General features: G+C 39.3%; 1 protein-coding gene across 2 annotated transcripts in view; it reads right to left on the bottom strand.

Annotated features, from left to right (window-relative positions):
* The window catches only part of sec24b (SEC24 homolog B, COPII coat complex component), a 24,897-nt gene extending 9,732 nt beyond the window's left edge, over positions 1–15,165 (bottom strand). The window contains exons 1-12 of one of the 2 annotated variants that reach the window (XM_024260385.2): positions 14,806–15,165; positions 13,747–14,301; positions 13,409–13,555; positions 10,678–10,806; positions 5,424–5,507; positions 5,046–5,194; positions 4,758–4,942; positions 4,568–4,670; positions 1,905–2,031; positions 1,718–1,827; positions 1,509–1,621; positions 1,313–1,431 (exon numbers count right to left, since the gene is read on the bottom strand). In XM_024260385.2, the coding sequence (XP_024116153.1) occupies positions 1,313–1,431; positions 1,509–1,621; positions 1,718–1,827; positions 1,905–2,031; positions 4,568–4,670; positions 4,758–4,942; positions 5,046–5,194; positions 5,424–5,507; positions 10,678–10,806; positions 13,409–13,555; positions 13,747–14,301; positions 14,806–14,899 (1,915 nt within the window). In that variant the 5' untranslated portion in view covers positions 14,900–15,165. The remainder of the gene's footprint in view (positions 1–1,312; positions 1,432–1,508; positions 1,622–1,717; positions 1,828–1,904; positions 2,032–4,567; positions 4,671–4,757; positions 4,943–5,045; positions 5,195–5,423; positions 5,508–10,677; positions 10,807–13,408; positions 13,556–13,746; positions 14,302–14,805) is intronic. The other variant, XM_024260386.2, reaches the window with a different exon arrangement.
* Between the last annotated feature and the right edge of the window lie 1,652 nt (positions 15,166–16,817).

The following is a 16,817-nucleotide window of genomic DNA, read 5'->3' on the forward strand; positions in this document are numbered from 1 at the left end:
GTTTATGAAACTGATCATGAAACTTTCCTGAAAGTTGTTAAAAGCGTTTTTTTCAAACCCTTTAAGTTAATTTATGTTAATGTTAATGTTTACAAAATCCCTATTTTTACTGAGCTGCAGAGAAAAAAACAATTATATTTTTGCTGTTTTATTTCTAATCTGATTCTGACTGAAGTTTTATTTTGAAAAACTACTGAACTCTCTTCATCACATCTGACTCCTTAAATCTATACGATACTTTGTTAAAGTGCTGACCACTAAACTGAAACTCTCAAGGAAGCAAAGTTAACAGAAAACAAACATATTTGGATTTTTTTTTTTTTTTCAGAAAAGAAACAGAAGAGCCTTTGACTTGAAAATAAAAGAAAACTGCATGTAACAGACAGAAACAAGAGTCTTTAATCTAAATACGAATTTAGTGTGGCAGTTGTTCCCACAGACCATAATAATAATGCAGAATATTCCACAACCAGCTGTTTAATGTTATGAGAATGCTGTTAATGAAGTTTTTCAAATGTTGGATTCACGTCTATTATCATATTTAGAAAAAAAACAGTTTTAGTGATTTTTTTTTTTATCTGTCGCACCTTAAAAGTTTGATGAGAATGAAGTTGGTGTCCGATTTGTTGTAGCCTCGACTTTGACGGTTAAAGGAAAATCTGTGTCAAATTTTAATAATTCCTACATGAAATCTAGTAAATAAATAAAGCTGCAGTTATTTAAACTGGAGGAAAAAAATGTAACAATTAGGCGCCGACTTCAGCCTCGTCCAGGCCGCTCCGTAAAAATATTGTCTGACATCAAACCGGTCCGTGGTCTGAAAAAGGTTGCAGAGCGCTGCTTTAGAGAACGTCGTTTCAGAGCTTTTTAAAGTTTAATCAAGTGTTTTTTTTTCCCCACCAAATCAATAAAAAGTGCATAGTTATTTAAACTAAAGGGTTTAAAAATGACAGCAGTAAAAGTGGAAAGTTCAGCTGCTGCTGACAACATCATAAATCTGCAAAGATGCAGATTTTAAATCATGAAATCTTTTTAATTGTCTGTGTCTTGTTAAGAATTGTTATACAATTAATGTAATTCCCGAGAATGAAGCAGAGAAAAGAGGTGTTGTGTTATCGCTAAAAGTCGATAAGAAAAGTTGGTATTTTCTGCGTCAGAATCAGCTGATTCACACAAAGAGTTACTTAGTTGTTCCCAGTGACATCTTCAAAGGATAAAAAACAGGAAAAAAAATGTGTAGCTTTTAGGACCCAAGACCTTCCAGCTGCTAGAGCCTGAGTTTGCTCCTCTGCTTCTCCTCTACCCAACGTACCGTCGATGTCCGACACCACCAGCATCTGCGGCTGGGACAGCCCCTCCTGCAGGTTGTAGAAGTGGATGGTGCTGTCAAAGGTCAGGAAGCCCACTCTGGTGCGGGAGTCCCCGGGCATCCTGAAACACAAACGCCCCGTCAGCGCTCCTTCAGAGGGTCAGACAGGGGGAAGAAGAAGCTGATCGTCTGCACTCACTTGTCCAGATTCTCCAGGAGCGAGTCGCAGAAGACCTTCAGGTAACCCGCCTCCACAGCGTTGTGGGACACGTCCAGGACAAACAGGTAGACGGCGGGCTGAGGAGGCCGCAGCTGGAAAAGAAACAGTCATGATGGAGACGTTTCTGCAGCGGGAGCCTCCTCCGACTGAACACTGAACAACACCTCCCCCTAGTGGCCGTGTCTCACCATGTAATCAGAGGAGGCGATGAACTCCACCGTGGAGTTCTGGACTTCTGGTCTCATGTGCGGCTCGCCGTAAGACCTCGACACCGGGTTGTACATGAACTCGTCGGGAACTGAGGAGGAAGAAAAGAGCTTAAATAATAAAAATAAAAATAGCAGGAGAGCACAAACGCTTCATCTGGATTCATACCGTCGTTGACCCGGTAACAGAGGTTGCACTTCCACCTGTGCTGGTCCAGGAAGGTGACGAAGGGGTTGATGTACGTGCGGCAGGAGCGACACCGCACGATGGTGTTAGACGTGATCACCGGCAACTGCTGCAGAGGAGGAAGAGGGGGTTAACCGGCAAGAAAGGGAGAAAAATAAAATCCCTTTTATAATTATTGACATTTACATAGAAAGACAGGAAGAGAAGTTTTCTGATCATCCAAAAGACAAATGAAACTTTTTAAGCAAAAACATAAAAAGCTGGAACATTTAACATAATTTTCCCCTCAAATTCAGAAGAAACTCTCTCCATCTATTCTTTTACAGCCTCCAGGAGGAGGCGGTTGACTGAAGCCTCCAGCAGGACTCTCGTGCAATTCAAATTTTCTAGGAGTTTTCTTAACATAAAAACGCCTGACAGCTGCACTTCCATCCATAAAATAACCAGAAATCTTCTTAGGGCAGCAGGAAAACTTGCGATTAGTGATCAATATTGTGATGAAAATATGAAACATAATTTTCATTTCACTGTTTTTTTTATTTAGGTAAAATTCAAGTTTGTAAGTTCAGCTGTTTGTTCTAAAAACATTCAAATATTTAAAAACAATTAGGACAAAATGTAAAAAAAAAAAAAAATCTTTACATAAAGAACAGCAACATAATTTCATCAGATCTGCCGTGTTTTCTTTCTGAATTTATTGTATTTTTTGGGTCAAAAACAGTTTTCAAATTGTTTTTGATGTAAAAACTCAATTAAGTCAAAAAAGTGATCTTTTTGTTCAAATGTATGAAGTTTTACTGCATCATCCCTGCATTGATTTCATATGATTGTGATTCTAGTGTGATTCAGTTTGATTCACATCCTATTTAGATGTTCTTTTATTTCATTCAGTTTAAAGTAGTTTTTATGGTTTTCTTGAAGATTTAAAGACATTGTAAACATGGATCATTTTTAGTGAAGCCTCCGAAATGACTTATGGAGCCAAAACCGAAACAGGAAGTGAAGCAGGAAAAGGGAAACTGCTGTCTCTGTAATCTGCACAGATTAAAACCTGGGATGTTCGCTGCCGACAGCTGCTCTCAAACATTTGAAAGTCTCTTAAAGACAAACTCTTTGCGCTGTGAAAACTAGACCGTCCAGAATGTCCCATCAGGCCTTGCTCTGATTCCCATCCAGGCTGCTGAGAGCGACCTGTCACTTCACACCTCCTGACACCGCCTCAGCGTCGGCTCCAAATATACATCCGTTTATCTGCCCTGCACTTCATCATCCTCATCGTTCAGTTCATTTCCACACAGGACATTTCCTCCCTCAAGACTGAAACGATGGAGACGCGTGAACCTGAAGAGCTGCTTCCATAAAGCACAGAGAAGAAGAAACGAGGAAACCGAGGGGAAGAATGAAGCAATAACATACAAAAAAAGGGCTGAGAGGAAGAAGTTTTGATACCTTCAGACTTTAAAAGATCTTTTTTTCTCAGTTTCACAACAAAAATAGTGAAGAAAAGTGGAAAAACTGCACAAAAGTTAAGTAAAGTAAAGTAGTGCTGCCATGATTGATTATTTTATTAGTCGACTAATCACAGATTTTTTTTTCATAATTTTTCAATTAATCGACTAATCGAATTATCGAACCAATATTGCATTTGACACTTTTTAAATTATCTTTTGTAATGTTTCCCATTTCCAGGCTCTGTTGGCGTGTTGTTCCGGTACCTGAGGCTTCCTAGAACTTCCAATAACATCAGAACTGACCCAACTAGCACTACTGCGCATGTGTGTTGAAGACAATGGCAGACGCATTAGAACGTTTGAACCGTAGTTTTGAGATAAAAAAAAAAAGAAAGTTACAATTAACTGAAGACATTAAGAGTCTTGAAGAAGGGCAGTCTTTTCTAAAGTTTAACGGATCACATTGGAGATCAAGGAGTCGGTCTGAAACGGATGTTAAATGTTTGATGGTAAAAAAAAAAAACGAACCCCACGGCCTCTTCCTCGTCAAACCTGCTTCATCATCCTCGCTGACATCACTGTGTCTGGATTAAAGGCTTTTTCAGTCCTGAACTCAGTTAAATGTGTTGCTTTGAGTTATGACAGCCGCGCTTCAAATAATCCGTCATGTTTCTCCTTTAGTTTGGAATTTTATTTGAGGATTGATTATAACGGTAAAATTATTCATTTTTGTTGAGGATATCAAAACAGAATTTTTTTGTTTAAAGAAAACCTCAAAAATGTACAAAAAACGTTTTGAATTTTTGTTTGATTTAGTTTATATATGAGTGACAGAGCAGCTGAAACCATCGTCTGATGTCTGAGAATGAAGAAGATATTTTGTTGTAAATTGAAAGTAATGTAAAACAACTTAGTCGTTACTATTAGTTGTTAAATATTTGAATAATCAACTTAGACGTTACAAATTGTGGAAGTCCTATTTGACAGTAAAATAAATACAATTTTAAATTCCATTTTATGACAAAAATTGTACCTTTATTTACCTTTTTGTCATTTTTTTAACATAAAAAAAATAATCAAAATCTTTTCATTAAATCAAGAAGAAAAACTTCCTTCCAGGATTCCAGTTTTAGTTATTCCTAAAGACATTTCAGGTTTATTTCCTGAGGAAGTTGAAACTGAAAGGGGCCGTACCTGCAGATCTCTGAAGGGGTGGAGGAGCAGGCCCAGAGGGAGCCGGGCCTTGTTGAGGAGAGCCTGTGTTTGTGGAATGCTGGTCAGGGTGCACCTGAAGGTTCTGATCCGAACGGATCGGGAAACAAACGCGGTTACAGGAGAGTCAGAGCAGAAAAGAGTGATGAGGGTCTCATCCGTCTGGACTCACTGCGGACTGCAGTTGACCTTCTTCAGGTCGGGGCTCAGGTTGGGCTCGGGGGCCTCCAGCGGCCGCGGGGGCAGCAGGTTCCTCTCCTGCAGCAGGTTGACGGGCCTCAGGGCCTCCACCTCCAGCTCTGGAACCCCGCTCAGCCCCCCCAGGGCTGCCGACAGCTGAGACAGGTTGGGAAAAGGCTGCAGAGGGGAGGGGGACAAACAGATATTTAGAGCTCAGTTTACTTCTGTTTCAATCACTTAACACCAGGTTTGCTTAAAATAAAAAACTAAAAACCCTCACCTGAGCGTACGGCGGGTACGCCGGCTGGTTGTACGGGTCGTGTGAAGGGGGAGGTTCTGGTCCTGACCGGTAGGCCGACTGCATGCTGTGGTAGCTGTAGCTGTTGTAGGGCTGAGGCTGGTTGTTCACGTCACCAGAAAGGCCGGGATCTGGAAAAAAGGAGAAAAACGCTATAAATATTTGTGAGGAATAAATGAATCAAACTGATTTATATTTTTAAATGTCTTCATGACTCACTGCTGCAGCTCTTTAAATGACAATAATATGTATTTAATGTCAAACCTAATAAGTGAATTATTGAAAAATGTAAACATAACAGAACTTCTTTATAAGCCGAGTGTTTTTGAGGAATCATCAGAAGCAGTGATGGAGGTTTACCAGGAAAACTGCCGCCTTCAAGGGAGTCGTAGCTGTTCGGGGCGGGAGAGGCGCTGCCGGTGGTGGAGGAGGAGGTCTCCCCGCCTGACAGGAACAAAACAGAGCAAACTGAGAAATAAAAACAAACTACACAAAGTGAAAGAGCGAGGAAATCCAGCAAACATGAACGAGGAGGACCAGAGATCGATGGAAGCGGTGAAGAAAATGAGTTTGGCCTTCACGGAGAGATGGATGAAAAAAGGTAAAAATGTGACAAGAAAAAGCAGGTTTTAGTTCCAAACAGGATGAATTTAGTGATCTTTGAAATATAAATATAAACATCAATACAAATAAATGTTTACACACATGTAAGAATGAAAATGTTCTCCCACGTTTTCCTTCAGTTAACTGAGCAGCTCTACTGTCAGCTAAAGGAAATGGACATTAGAGACATTTTCATTTTATCCTTAAAAAAAAAAGAAAGAAAGAAAAAAAGAAAGAAACATTCTTATTTCTATTAATGTTTATTTTCTTGGTCACATCTGAAAGAAGTCAGAAAGATTACCATAAAAATAAAACTTTTTTGCCCTTCATGTTAGTATTTTTGCATTAAATTGAAAGTAAAATCTCCTCATGAACCTTAAAATAACCTTAAAGTCTTCCACCCTGAACAATTCCACGTGTATTTTTTTGTTTTCATATCTGCTGTGTGTGCAAATAAACTTTATAAGTCTTTATTAACTTAAAGAAAACTTCAGAAATAGAACGATTTTAAACAAACTCGATCAGTTTGCTGAACATCATTCAGTTTATTTTGAAAATCCCCTCAAATTCTCCAGGCTGGCATCACTTCAGCGGTTCACAGAGAAAAGGACAGGAAAGTTGAGCTTTTACACGTGTCAGACTGTGCACTGGGATTCCCAAAGGATTATGGGTAGAGAATCTCTGAATGAAGCCATTAATCCATGTGGGTCAAAGGGAGAGGGTCGGCACCAGCAAACCAGCACACGGCCAGCCTCAGGCGGGACCTCATTGGACAGAACCAGATCCAATTATCTCCCACTAAATCTGACCAGCAGACTGCAGGATTATGCTTCCTGCGGGGGGCGATCACAGAAGCTAAGCCTTCCTCTTTTTCCGAGGCTCCTGTGCGGCCTCGTCGACCCGTTTGCCGAGAACAGAACCGACACACGGCAGACGAGTTCCACGACTTCACATCAGCTCAGAAAAAGGACTTCTTTTCAAGCATTCTCCTCTTTGTGGATTTAAGGGAGATTACAGACAATTAAGACTCCTTTCACACAGAGGGTGATAATCAGATTAGCAGCGAGAGCCGCAAAGAAAGGCCTCCGTGTTACGATGTCCAACACGATGAGGAGAAAGAAAGCAGTTCCTGCCTCTCTGGAATGGAGGAAAAACCCAGAGCGGTCACTAAAAACTCACCAGTCATAAAAAAAAAAAAAAAAACTTTGAAACTGTTTCACAGAACAAAACAAACGAGCCTGAAACGACCTCTGAAGATGAAGGTCAGATCCACCATCAGGAGCAGTTAGAGCCAAAGTGGACTTCACAAGAGACGACCGGTCATTAGTTTCTGGGATTGAAACAAGATTAAATCAAACGAGAGAAAGATTAGGAACATACTTTCCATCAAACTCATTTTGACAGGTGACCTTTGACCCTTATCCATCCATCAAACTCGTTTCAACAGGTGCCCCGCCCCTCAAGATGACGTAACAATTTAATATCAATTTTATATATAAAGGGTATATAGGGTCAAAGGTCACCTGTCAAAATTAGTTTGATGGAAAGTATATTCCTGATCTCTCTAATGAGGTCGGCATCTGAACGGAACTATATTTCAGTAAAGATAAACATTTTTTGTCTCACTGACTTCAATAATGAAAAAAGTTATTTTTTTTTTAGTCCTGAGCACTCACAACTTTGTGTATATATATATATATATAAGTAATGACTAATCGGCTATTAAATTAGTTGACTAATCGTGGCAGTACAAAAATAAAGATTTTTAAACACGGAGGAGGTTAGGTTATGGTCTGGGCTGTCTTAATTCTGTATAATCATTCTGGAGCCAAATGTGCCGTCAATAATCTGAAAGTTTGGTCTGAGTCGCAGTTCTACCAACAGGATCAAGAGTCAAGACGCCAAAATAAAGAACAAAACAGACTGAACTGAAGTGACTTTCTATGATCTAAATCCTGCTAAACTTCTGAGGCAGAAGCTGAAACATGGAGAAGACGCTCGTCATTTCTGGAGCGGTCGGACCAGTTTTTGGTTCAGAAACCAGCATAACAGGAGCAGAAGTCTCACCGACAGTACCAGGAGTCCACTGATGGCTACAAAACACAAGGTTAAATATACTGTCCAGGTTATTTTGTTTTTAAATCATTAATACCTTTCACTCAGTTTACTGTGGAGGTCATTTCAGTGACTTATGCCAGTTTATTATTATTAAAAAGCAGTAATAACATTTTAATTTTACACGGTTATGACGATTTTAGTGATGAAAGTTGACCAAAAATAGTTTTATAATAAATAAATTGGAATTTTGTTACTTTTAGGCAAAAAACAAAGTAGAGGATGAACAATAACTAGAAGTAGTTATTTCCTTGTTTAGATTAATAATAATAAACATGGCCCAACATTATTATTAGAATAAAAAGCAACAAGCCAAAAGATTTCATAAAGTTGTACCAAAGTAATTAATTCTATATTAAGTCAATTCATATTCAGCTCTAAGATTTGAATTAAAAAAACATAAAATGGTAAAAAGTTGACATTTTTATTGAAAGTTTTCCAGAATTTAAATGTTGGATCCAACAGTATTTTTTACAAGAAAGTGTTTTCCTGAACTCTAATATAAGACAAATAAACACACAAACAATCCCCATGAGCGGCTGAAGAGAGCGCCGAGAGGCCGGTCCTGTCAGGGGAGGGGTTATTTTGAAACACCTGTTCACCTGTGGCTGATGACAGCAGGGAAGCAGGTCACCTGAGAGGAGCCGAGGCGTTCAGGAGCAGCATGTTCTCTCTGTTCAGAGTCCTTTCTCAGTCATTTTAACAGTTTATTGAACGATTGGATGTTTACAGTTGTCACACTGCAACTTCTCAGCTCAAAAAACAAGTGCTAATTTTAATCATCTATTTATAAAGTGGAGCAAAAAAAAAGTACATTTTGTCAAAGATTCTGCAAATTAAAAAGCTGAGTTTGGTCTATAATGTTCATCACATAAACATTTACTCTGACAAAATGTTATTTTTAATTATTAATTATTAAAGAATTTACTTGTATAATAGAGCAGAAAATAAATATTTGATCAATAACTAAAGTTCTCGTCAGAGGTTTCCTGTAGGTCTTCAGCAGGTTTGAACAGACTGCAGTTGTTTTTGGTCCATTCCTCCATGCAGATGGAGGGTAGAAGAGCTATTTAGGAGATGAAGCAACAAGCAACAAATGTATTGTTCGTTTTTAGGACTTAAATATTTGCTTTTTGCTCCATTATACAAATTAATTCATTAAAAATCAAACAATGCGAGTTACCAAACTGTTTTTTAGATCCCGTCTCTCACAGTTGAAGTTTATCTATGATCACTAACAGAATCTTAGACTGACAAATACCATATTTTCCAGAGCATAAGTCACATTTTTTTCCAGAGTTTAGCCAGGGTGCGACTTATACTCGGGAGCGAGTTATTTGTGTGTTTTTTTTATACAAATAGGCCCATATATTTGTTCGATTGTCCTTTAGCGGTTGTTTCCTCTAACAACCACTAGAGGGCGCTCCATCTGAGTAAAAGTATTTGCTTTTGACAGCAGCAGAAGAAGTATCGTCCAAAACAAACATGGAAAAGAATCTGATTGGTTTCCTCTTAGACTTTTATATTTTTCTTAGTATTACTGTTGTTATTTATTTATTTAGTTACGCTGGGCTTGCCAGATTTGTTCTGAAACATCACATTTTTCTCCCAAAAGTGGGAGTTATACTCCCAGAGCAACTTATACTCTGGAAAATACGGTACATTTTCTGCTTCACTTTAAGTGTAAAAAGAAAAAAACAACAACAACATGGAACATAAGAACTGCTTTTTTTTACATCTCTACAGAGCTGGGATTTGGTTTCTGTAGCCACAACTGGAACTGATACCTAATGATCCTTTAAACTGGACTTATGTCCGATAACACAAACAAGCAAAAGATCCTTTACAGCTCAACAACAATCTGAAGAGCACAAATGAAAGACTGATCATTGATCATATAAAGACATTTCAGCAGTTCGGGGACCACAGAATCACAGTGAGAAGACGCTCATGGACCAGTGAAGAAGCTTCTCAGGAGGGGGAAAACCAACAACTGTTACCCCCAAGAGTACAGTGACAAGTCATCCAAGAGGTCACAAGAAACCCAGAACAGCATCCAAAGATCTGTCGGCCTCACCTGCCCCAGATGAGTCCTTGTTTTCCTAAATGAACATTTACAATCAGTGCTGCAGATAAATAAGACGTCAGATCAAAAACAAGCATTTCAAGCACACTGCTGTCTCCAAAAGTTCATTCTGGGTTCATTAGCAGAAACTCTTGGAAGTTTCCATGATGTAACCATGAATCTGTCATGAGAGAGCCACGGTTGATGGATGACTGCATCGCTGCTAATACCAGCTGATCATTTGCATTTCAAACCCAAACAGGTGGCACGGCCGGCCTCTACAGCCCACGTTTCCTCAGAGGCAAAACTCGGTCATCAACGACAGAAGCTGCACAGATTACAGGAGAAAATAAGATCCTCTGTAAGATTACAAACAAGACCAAACTGTTCTCGAACTTTTACTGTACATTTACTAGATTGATTCAACACCTCCTCAGAGATAAAGATGCTCAGATCCGATTCACAGTTACTGGTTTAGGCTTCACATGACTGCTGGTGAGAGCAGAACAGAGCCAGATGGATGATGGGAGAATCCACAGCATGGGTGCTACCGCGACCTCGTCTCTGGGTCAAACCAACCGTGTGCACAGCCCAACAGAGAGCTGCAAACCAAATGCTCGTCTCCAGACGGGTTTCAAACAGCAGAACCGGGCGCAAACACAAAGGAACGACACGGTTTCCAATAGCAACAACAACACATGAAAGCAGGAAGTAGCAGATGAGGACAGAAATGTATGGAAGTCTTCACCACAAAACGGAGACAGTTAGGACGCACGGAAGGTGAGTTTATGGCAAGGGAGGGGTAACAGGGAGGTAAAAGCTCAAGCAGACCTGCTTCCTCATCCTCCTCCTCATCATCATCTTCATCAGAGCTGGATGAAGAGGGGGCTGCGGCTGGGCCTGAGGTGGTGGCAGAAGCTGAGCTAGCTCCACTATTAGCAACATATCCGTACTGCATGCCTGTTGGAAGGGGGGGTGGGGGGTGGGAGAGGTTCAGAAGAAAGCTGTCAGCTCTGTGCACGTACGTGTGCATGTGTGTGTGCACGCAACAGAAAGAAGACAACTGCTTCCAGCAAAGTTCAGCCTGCAGGAGAAACGATTTTCAGCAAAATAAAGACTTTTTAAACATTTTAGGAGTCACTTTAGCTGATGAAACGGTCCAAAACTAAAAGAAAAAAGTGACTTTTACAGATTATGTTCAAACAAAAATCATCAGAATCATGTGGGAGAAGTTTCAGACCACACCGCAAAAACAGACCTCTCAGAAATGAGTCAAACATTCTTTTCCCGTGGGGAGATTTTCTTTAAATAAGCAAAAAGAAAACCTCAGCCAATGGGGTCAGATGAATGGTTTTACCCAGAAGACGAAAAATCCAACCCTAAAACATGTTCGCTCAAAAAAAAATTATTAAAAAACTGTATTGATAAGATTTTTTTAAAGAACATTTTTTCATAAAACAAGGGTCTTTTAGTTCTTTTACACAAACCCTGACAGCTCTATAGTTTGAGACAAACCAAATTTAAAATCAGAAACACACTCCTCATTTTTATTTATTCAACTTTTTAAACCAAACAGTTTTTTGGTGACAGAAAGTCAAACATAAAAACTGGAATTGGATCAACATAATCTTAACCAAACAAAGCCCCCAAAAGAAGCAAACATTTCAAACAAAAGTACAAACTGAGATGAATTATTGCTTTTTAAATCTGTGAAGTTGTTTGTCACAAACATGGGGGGGGGGGGCAGCCTCTTTGCATTCCTGTGGAAAACTTTTCAAGTGAGAAACTGGTGCTTTGCCTCTGCAGCACCAACTGCTGACAGGTGACAGATTCTGTCAACACCTGAAGCGACAAACTCTGACCCGGAAACCACCAACATTTGTTTGAAGGTTGACTCCTGCAGCTTGAAAATGTTTGTACAGCTCGCACTGTGAACGAGTACACAACTCACAAACGCCAGAATACACAAAGACAAGAGGTTCAAGTCTTTTTGTAAAAATGTTTTTTGTTACTTGAGGATTCAGGATGGACTGATTTAGTTTTCACGGTTCTAAGAGCGCGTCTGAAATGATGGTCAAAAGATTTGAGAATCTGCCGATACAGAGTCTCGATCCGATAGCAAATCATTCAACGGGTCCAAGTTTCTGTTTTATTAATCATCTTTTATCATTTAGCACGTCATTTTGTGAAGTAGTTTCAACTTTTAAGTAAAAATAGAGCAACAATTAACTACTAAAAATACTTGATAGTACTCAATTGAGAACGTTTGGTGACTTTAGCTTAAGTGTCTTGATTGATGGATTTCAAGCATTAATTGTAGACAATACAATTTTAAAAAACATACACATATTACATAAATAATTTAAAGGATTAGATTTGAGGAAAACTCGCAATGTTTGTTATTAATCAATATTTATTTTGTTTTTTTCTTTTTAAGATGCGATATAGGGGCAGAAATTAAATAATTATATTCTTCTAACTGCTCGTTTCCTGTCATGGAGATATGTGGATTTATGTTGTGTACTGAATATGTTAAAGTAATAATCTCTTCATTAAGGAACAAATTAACAAATCAAATTAATATTGTGATGACGATACGATTTGTGATACATGAACCAAAAGCTAAACTTAAAAACAACGAATACATCATTTCCATTTCACTGGAACAATCATATTTAAATAAAAGTCAACATAAACTAAATTATATTCCAAACGACCCTTGTCTACATCCAAGATAAAAAGGGTCCATCTGATTGGTCAAATGCGTAAAAGTCTCTTTTTAGTTTGCCAAGCTGCCATTAGATGGTTTTACCATGTCTGTAATCATTTAAGGTAACCCTTTATCATGATTTACGTCGTCTTTTGTAACATAGACTGATTTTGTGCCAACAATAAATTCTATCGTGCAGGACAAAAATCCATAGAAAAAAAACAAAACGACGCACTTGAGTCTCATTTGAATCATTAAATAGTGATTATTGACAAAAGTTAAGTAGAGTTTATTGTTTGAAAAGGACCGAGAAGAAGCAAACGTATATAATCTCACCTCTACCGAGTTATTTCGTCAGTTTTTCAGTTTTCATAATCCGTTTTGATCAAGTGCAGATTTTAGATAAATTTATGATTCATATCTCATTCATATCTTCCAGAACAGAATTTATCTGTAACAATATGCTTAAAATATAAGAATAAAATAAATATCAGATTCTGATTGAGTCTAAAATTACATAATCAATAATGATGAAACAAAAGACGAGGCATCAAATGTCTTCTAATAAAACTACACTTTCACTCTGCTGACGTCCAGATTGTTTCACAAAACACTGGTTGTATGAGATTTAAGCTACCAGATATGATCTATTTTCTAAAAAATATTTTGAACATCTGACAGAGTCTTCAGAGGACAAACTCCCATCATCTCCCATCATACATATTTATTTCAATTTCTTTCAACATAGCAAACTAAACACAATTATTTCAAATCATCTGTAAAACATAATCAATGGTTAGACATTTGTTAGATCTTCCCGAGTATGAAATGTCTTATTTTTACTTTTTTTACCTTGGTGATGGTGTGGGGAGGAGTGGACAGAGGTGGAGGGGGTTCCTGACGGCGGTCGTTCTGCTTCAGCACCACCTCTGCTGTACGAGTTGTAGGCGTGTGAGGCCGGGTGGATTTGGTTGTAGTGTTGGTGTGCGTTGTTTTGAACTGCATTTATATATAAAAAAAAAAAAAAAACACAGAACAGATTAAACTCAAGTGGGAAGCTGACAAAGTTTGAGGAGATTTATGAGCCAAAAACTGGAGATGTACAGAATTTAAATATTACTTCCAGCTTCAGGATTGATGTCAACATTCTCAAAAAATAGATGGAGGCAACAGATAAACGTCAGGCGTACCTGCACCACCTTGACCATTAACTGTTGGTGCCGTTTGACCGGCAGAACCCACGGAGTACCCCGGCTGCACCGCCGTCGTGGAGGGTGGAGGTCCGGTGTTGTAGTGGTGTAAGGGCGCAGAAATCTGGGTGACCCCTGGCGTGGAGGCGTTCTGAAGAGAACTGAGCGTGCCGTACTGGCTGCATCCGTGAGCGGATGGGTAGGAAACGATGGGGTGGAGAGGGGTGCCAGGTCCAGCGGCAGGAGCTGGCACTAAGGTGGGATGCTGCTGCTGCTGGGCTGGAGAAGTTTGACACAACTGCTGTCCATAGTAAGATCCTGGAGGGATGTAAGGAGGCTGCTGGAATGGCTGATGGTTGTACTGGGCGTTTGAGGGTGGTGGAGGAGCTGATGAAGCAGGAGGCTGTGGAGCTACATGCTGCTGATGGTTCTGGTAGTAGCTGCTGGGGACCGGGGCTTTGCTGGGGGCAGAGGCGGCGGAGTAGCTCTGCTGCTGGGGCGGGGCTCCGTAGTAGCCCGCAGGCGGATACATGGATGGGTAGGTCTGCACCGGACCTGAACAAAAATCGTAATTAACGTTAAAAACATACATAACATCACAAATAAAAAAGGTAAATCTGCGCAGTTTAACTCCAAATCAAAACAAGGACTTTGACATACGTATAATTTGAGTGTGTTCGAACACATAATTTGAGTTCTTTTGACTAAATTCATTTTCTGAAAGCATGCAATCATTAGACAAAAGTTCTTAAAATATCAAAATTGACTTTAAATATAATGTAGAGTTTATCAACATGCGCAATCTGTCTTGCTAACTCTTGCTAGCTCGCGTTAGCCCTGATCCCATTGGGTTAGCTTAAGCCACAGTTAGCATCCGGTTAGCATAAACTCCCCGCTTCCCTCCAATTTCCCTCTGCTAGCCGTGTACAGGTAATGTTGCCAAGGCAACTGAGCAGCTTAAAATGAACATAAAAGTCCTCGCCACTGACAAACACCTGCCAGGAGAGCGTGCTAACCCCCCAGCGGGCTGGCAAAAGCGCTCCATCCGGCCTGTCTCACCGTTCTGGAAGGGGGGCGCCGCTCCGCCGTTCGCCGAAGAGTTCTGGCCGAAGCTGGCGGAGCTGCTCCGGTTGGTGTACCCGGGCGCAGACATGCTCCCGTGCCTATGCCCTCACGGCGGAGGACGCGCACATCTGCGGACGAACGCTCGTCCGTCACCGCCGGGTCAGAACTGCGACGGGAAAAGGGCTGCAGGTGGTCCGCGAAGACCCAGGCAGCCTGGCCAGGTCCGCTCGGATGAGCTGAAGCCTCCAGTCGGGATGTTGAGGAGCTTAGCTGTCACTTCGGGCTCCGCGGGAATGGCGCTCCCCCTGGTGGAGATGAGGTGTAACTGCAAATGTCCTCATCAGTATCATCGCGCTGCGTTCACGGACTTTATATAGTTCTTGATATAGAGCCAATTGTTGCGTTCAGGTACTGTGGGACAATCTCTGTGTTACAAATAAATATATATAAAATCTATAAATTAAATCAATAAACAATTACAAATAAAACGAAACCAACAAAAAAATTGTAGTCATATGCTTATGTATATTTTCTTAGATTGCTTTTTTGTGCATTTTATTATTGGATTTTCCATTGCAAATTCTTCTCGTTAAGGAAACTGACATGTTTTTTTTACATAAATGATCACCTACAATCCACAAAGCAATGACCGTGTCTTCAGAAGTTCCCAAAAAAGTGGGAGTGTCATAGTATAGAATTAGAAATACATCTTTAAGAAGGAGACCTTGTGTACCCTCACCAATTTAAACAGCTGCATTTTCTAGATTTTTCATGTATTTTTGTTTTCCCTCCATCTACAGCCAACTAAATGTTTCTGAATGTCTTTATCAGATGATTTTCTACCTCTTAATTTTACTTAATTCCTCTTCACCTCTGAGGAATCACCTTTACAGCAGACACAATGGACGAGGCCAATTTATCTGTTCAAAATGAATCAAAACCATTTGCTTTCCAAACATTTATTTGTCACAAATGTTTCCCTCAGATCCAAGGGAGAAAAGAATCAGTTATGAAGCGACTTAGTCCCCTGTTTAACCTCAAAAGATGCATCTGAAAACATTTAAAATGTTGTGTTTTAGACATAAGCCCCCCTTATCAACTATAAACCATAATCAGTGCAACTGTTGCAACATAAACAATTCAAGAAACAGACAGATGATACAAAAAGAACAAAGTTTTGCAGCTCCTTGATCCAGTCTTTGAACAGGGATGAGCGCCCCTTGTGGTCAAAAGGTGAAATGGCATATCCAAGTATAAACCCTGGACTTCAGATGTTTTTCTAAACTGTCCTCCATCCCAAAAGACCAGATTGTTTTTTGATTTTCTTACTTTCTTACTGCACCTCTGAGTGAAAATTTAACCCTGCCACATGCTTTAAAAGTCACAAAAACTTGCATGCACCAAGTACCTGGAGAAAATGAATTTTGGACATAGTGAATGATATCATTAAATATTTATATAATTAATATATTTTTTAAAATCACTAATGCAACCGAAACACTTACTGAGGATATCCGAAGGAACAGGACCTTCGACTTGGCAGCTATTTTTTACAATGTGAAACTCGACAATATTCACAATTTACTGTGGAAGTTTTTTTTAAGCCATAATTCAAAGTATTGTGCATTATTCAATTGACAATTGACTATTTGCAAATTCATGATGCAATTTGAAATTGTATTTTTCAATTTGTAATTCAATATTCAATTCAGGTTTGAAAATGATTAAAAAACAACTTTTGTTTGAGTGGTCTTCATGAAACGTAACACACCACCAGGTTAAATCATTGACTGTAAAAATAATTAAATAAAAATAAATAATTACTCTTATATACAGTCTATGGGTTAAATGCATAGACTGTATATAAAATAATTATATATTTTAAATATATGAATATTATTTTTACAGTCTATGGGTTAAATGTATAACCAAGTCTCGCCGACCTTTGACCTCTGGAAGAAGCTGCCATTTTAAATTTTAAATTCAAACTCCTCCTAGGGATTTTG

The sequence above is a fragment of the Oryzias melastigma genome, linkage group LG10 (genome assembly GCF_002922805.2).
Source record: "Oryzias melastigma strain HK-1 linkage group LG10, ASM292280v2, whole genome shotgun sequence".
Classification (NCBI taxonomy): Eukaryota; Metazoa; Chordata; class Actinopteri; order Beloniformes; family Adrianichthyidae; genus Oryzias; species Oryzias melastigma.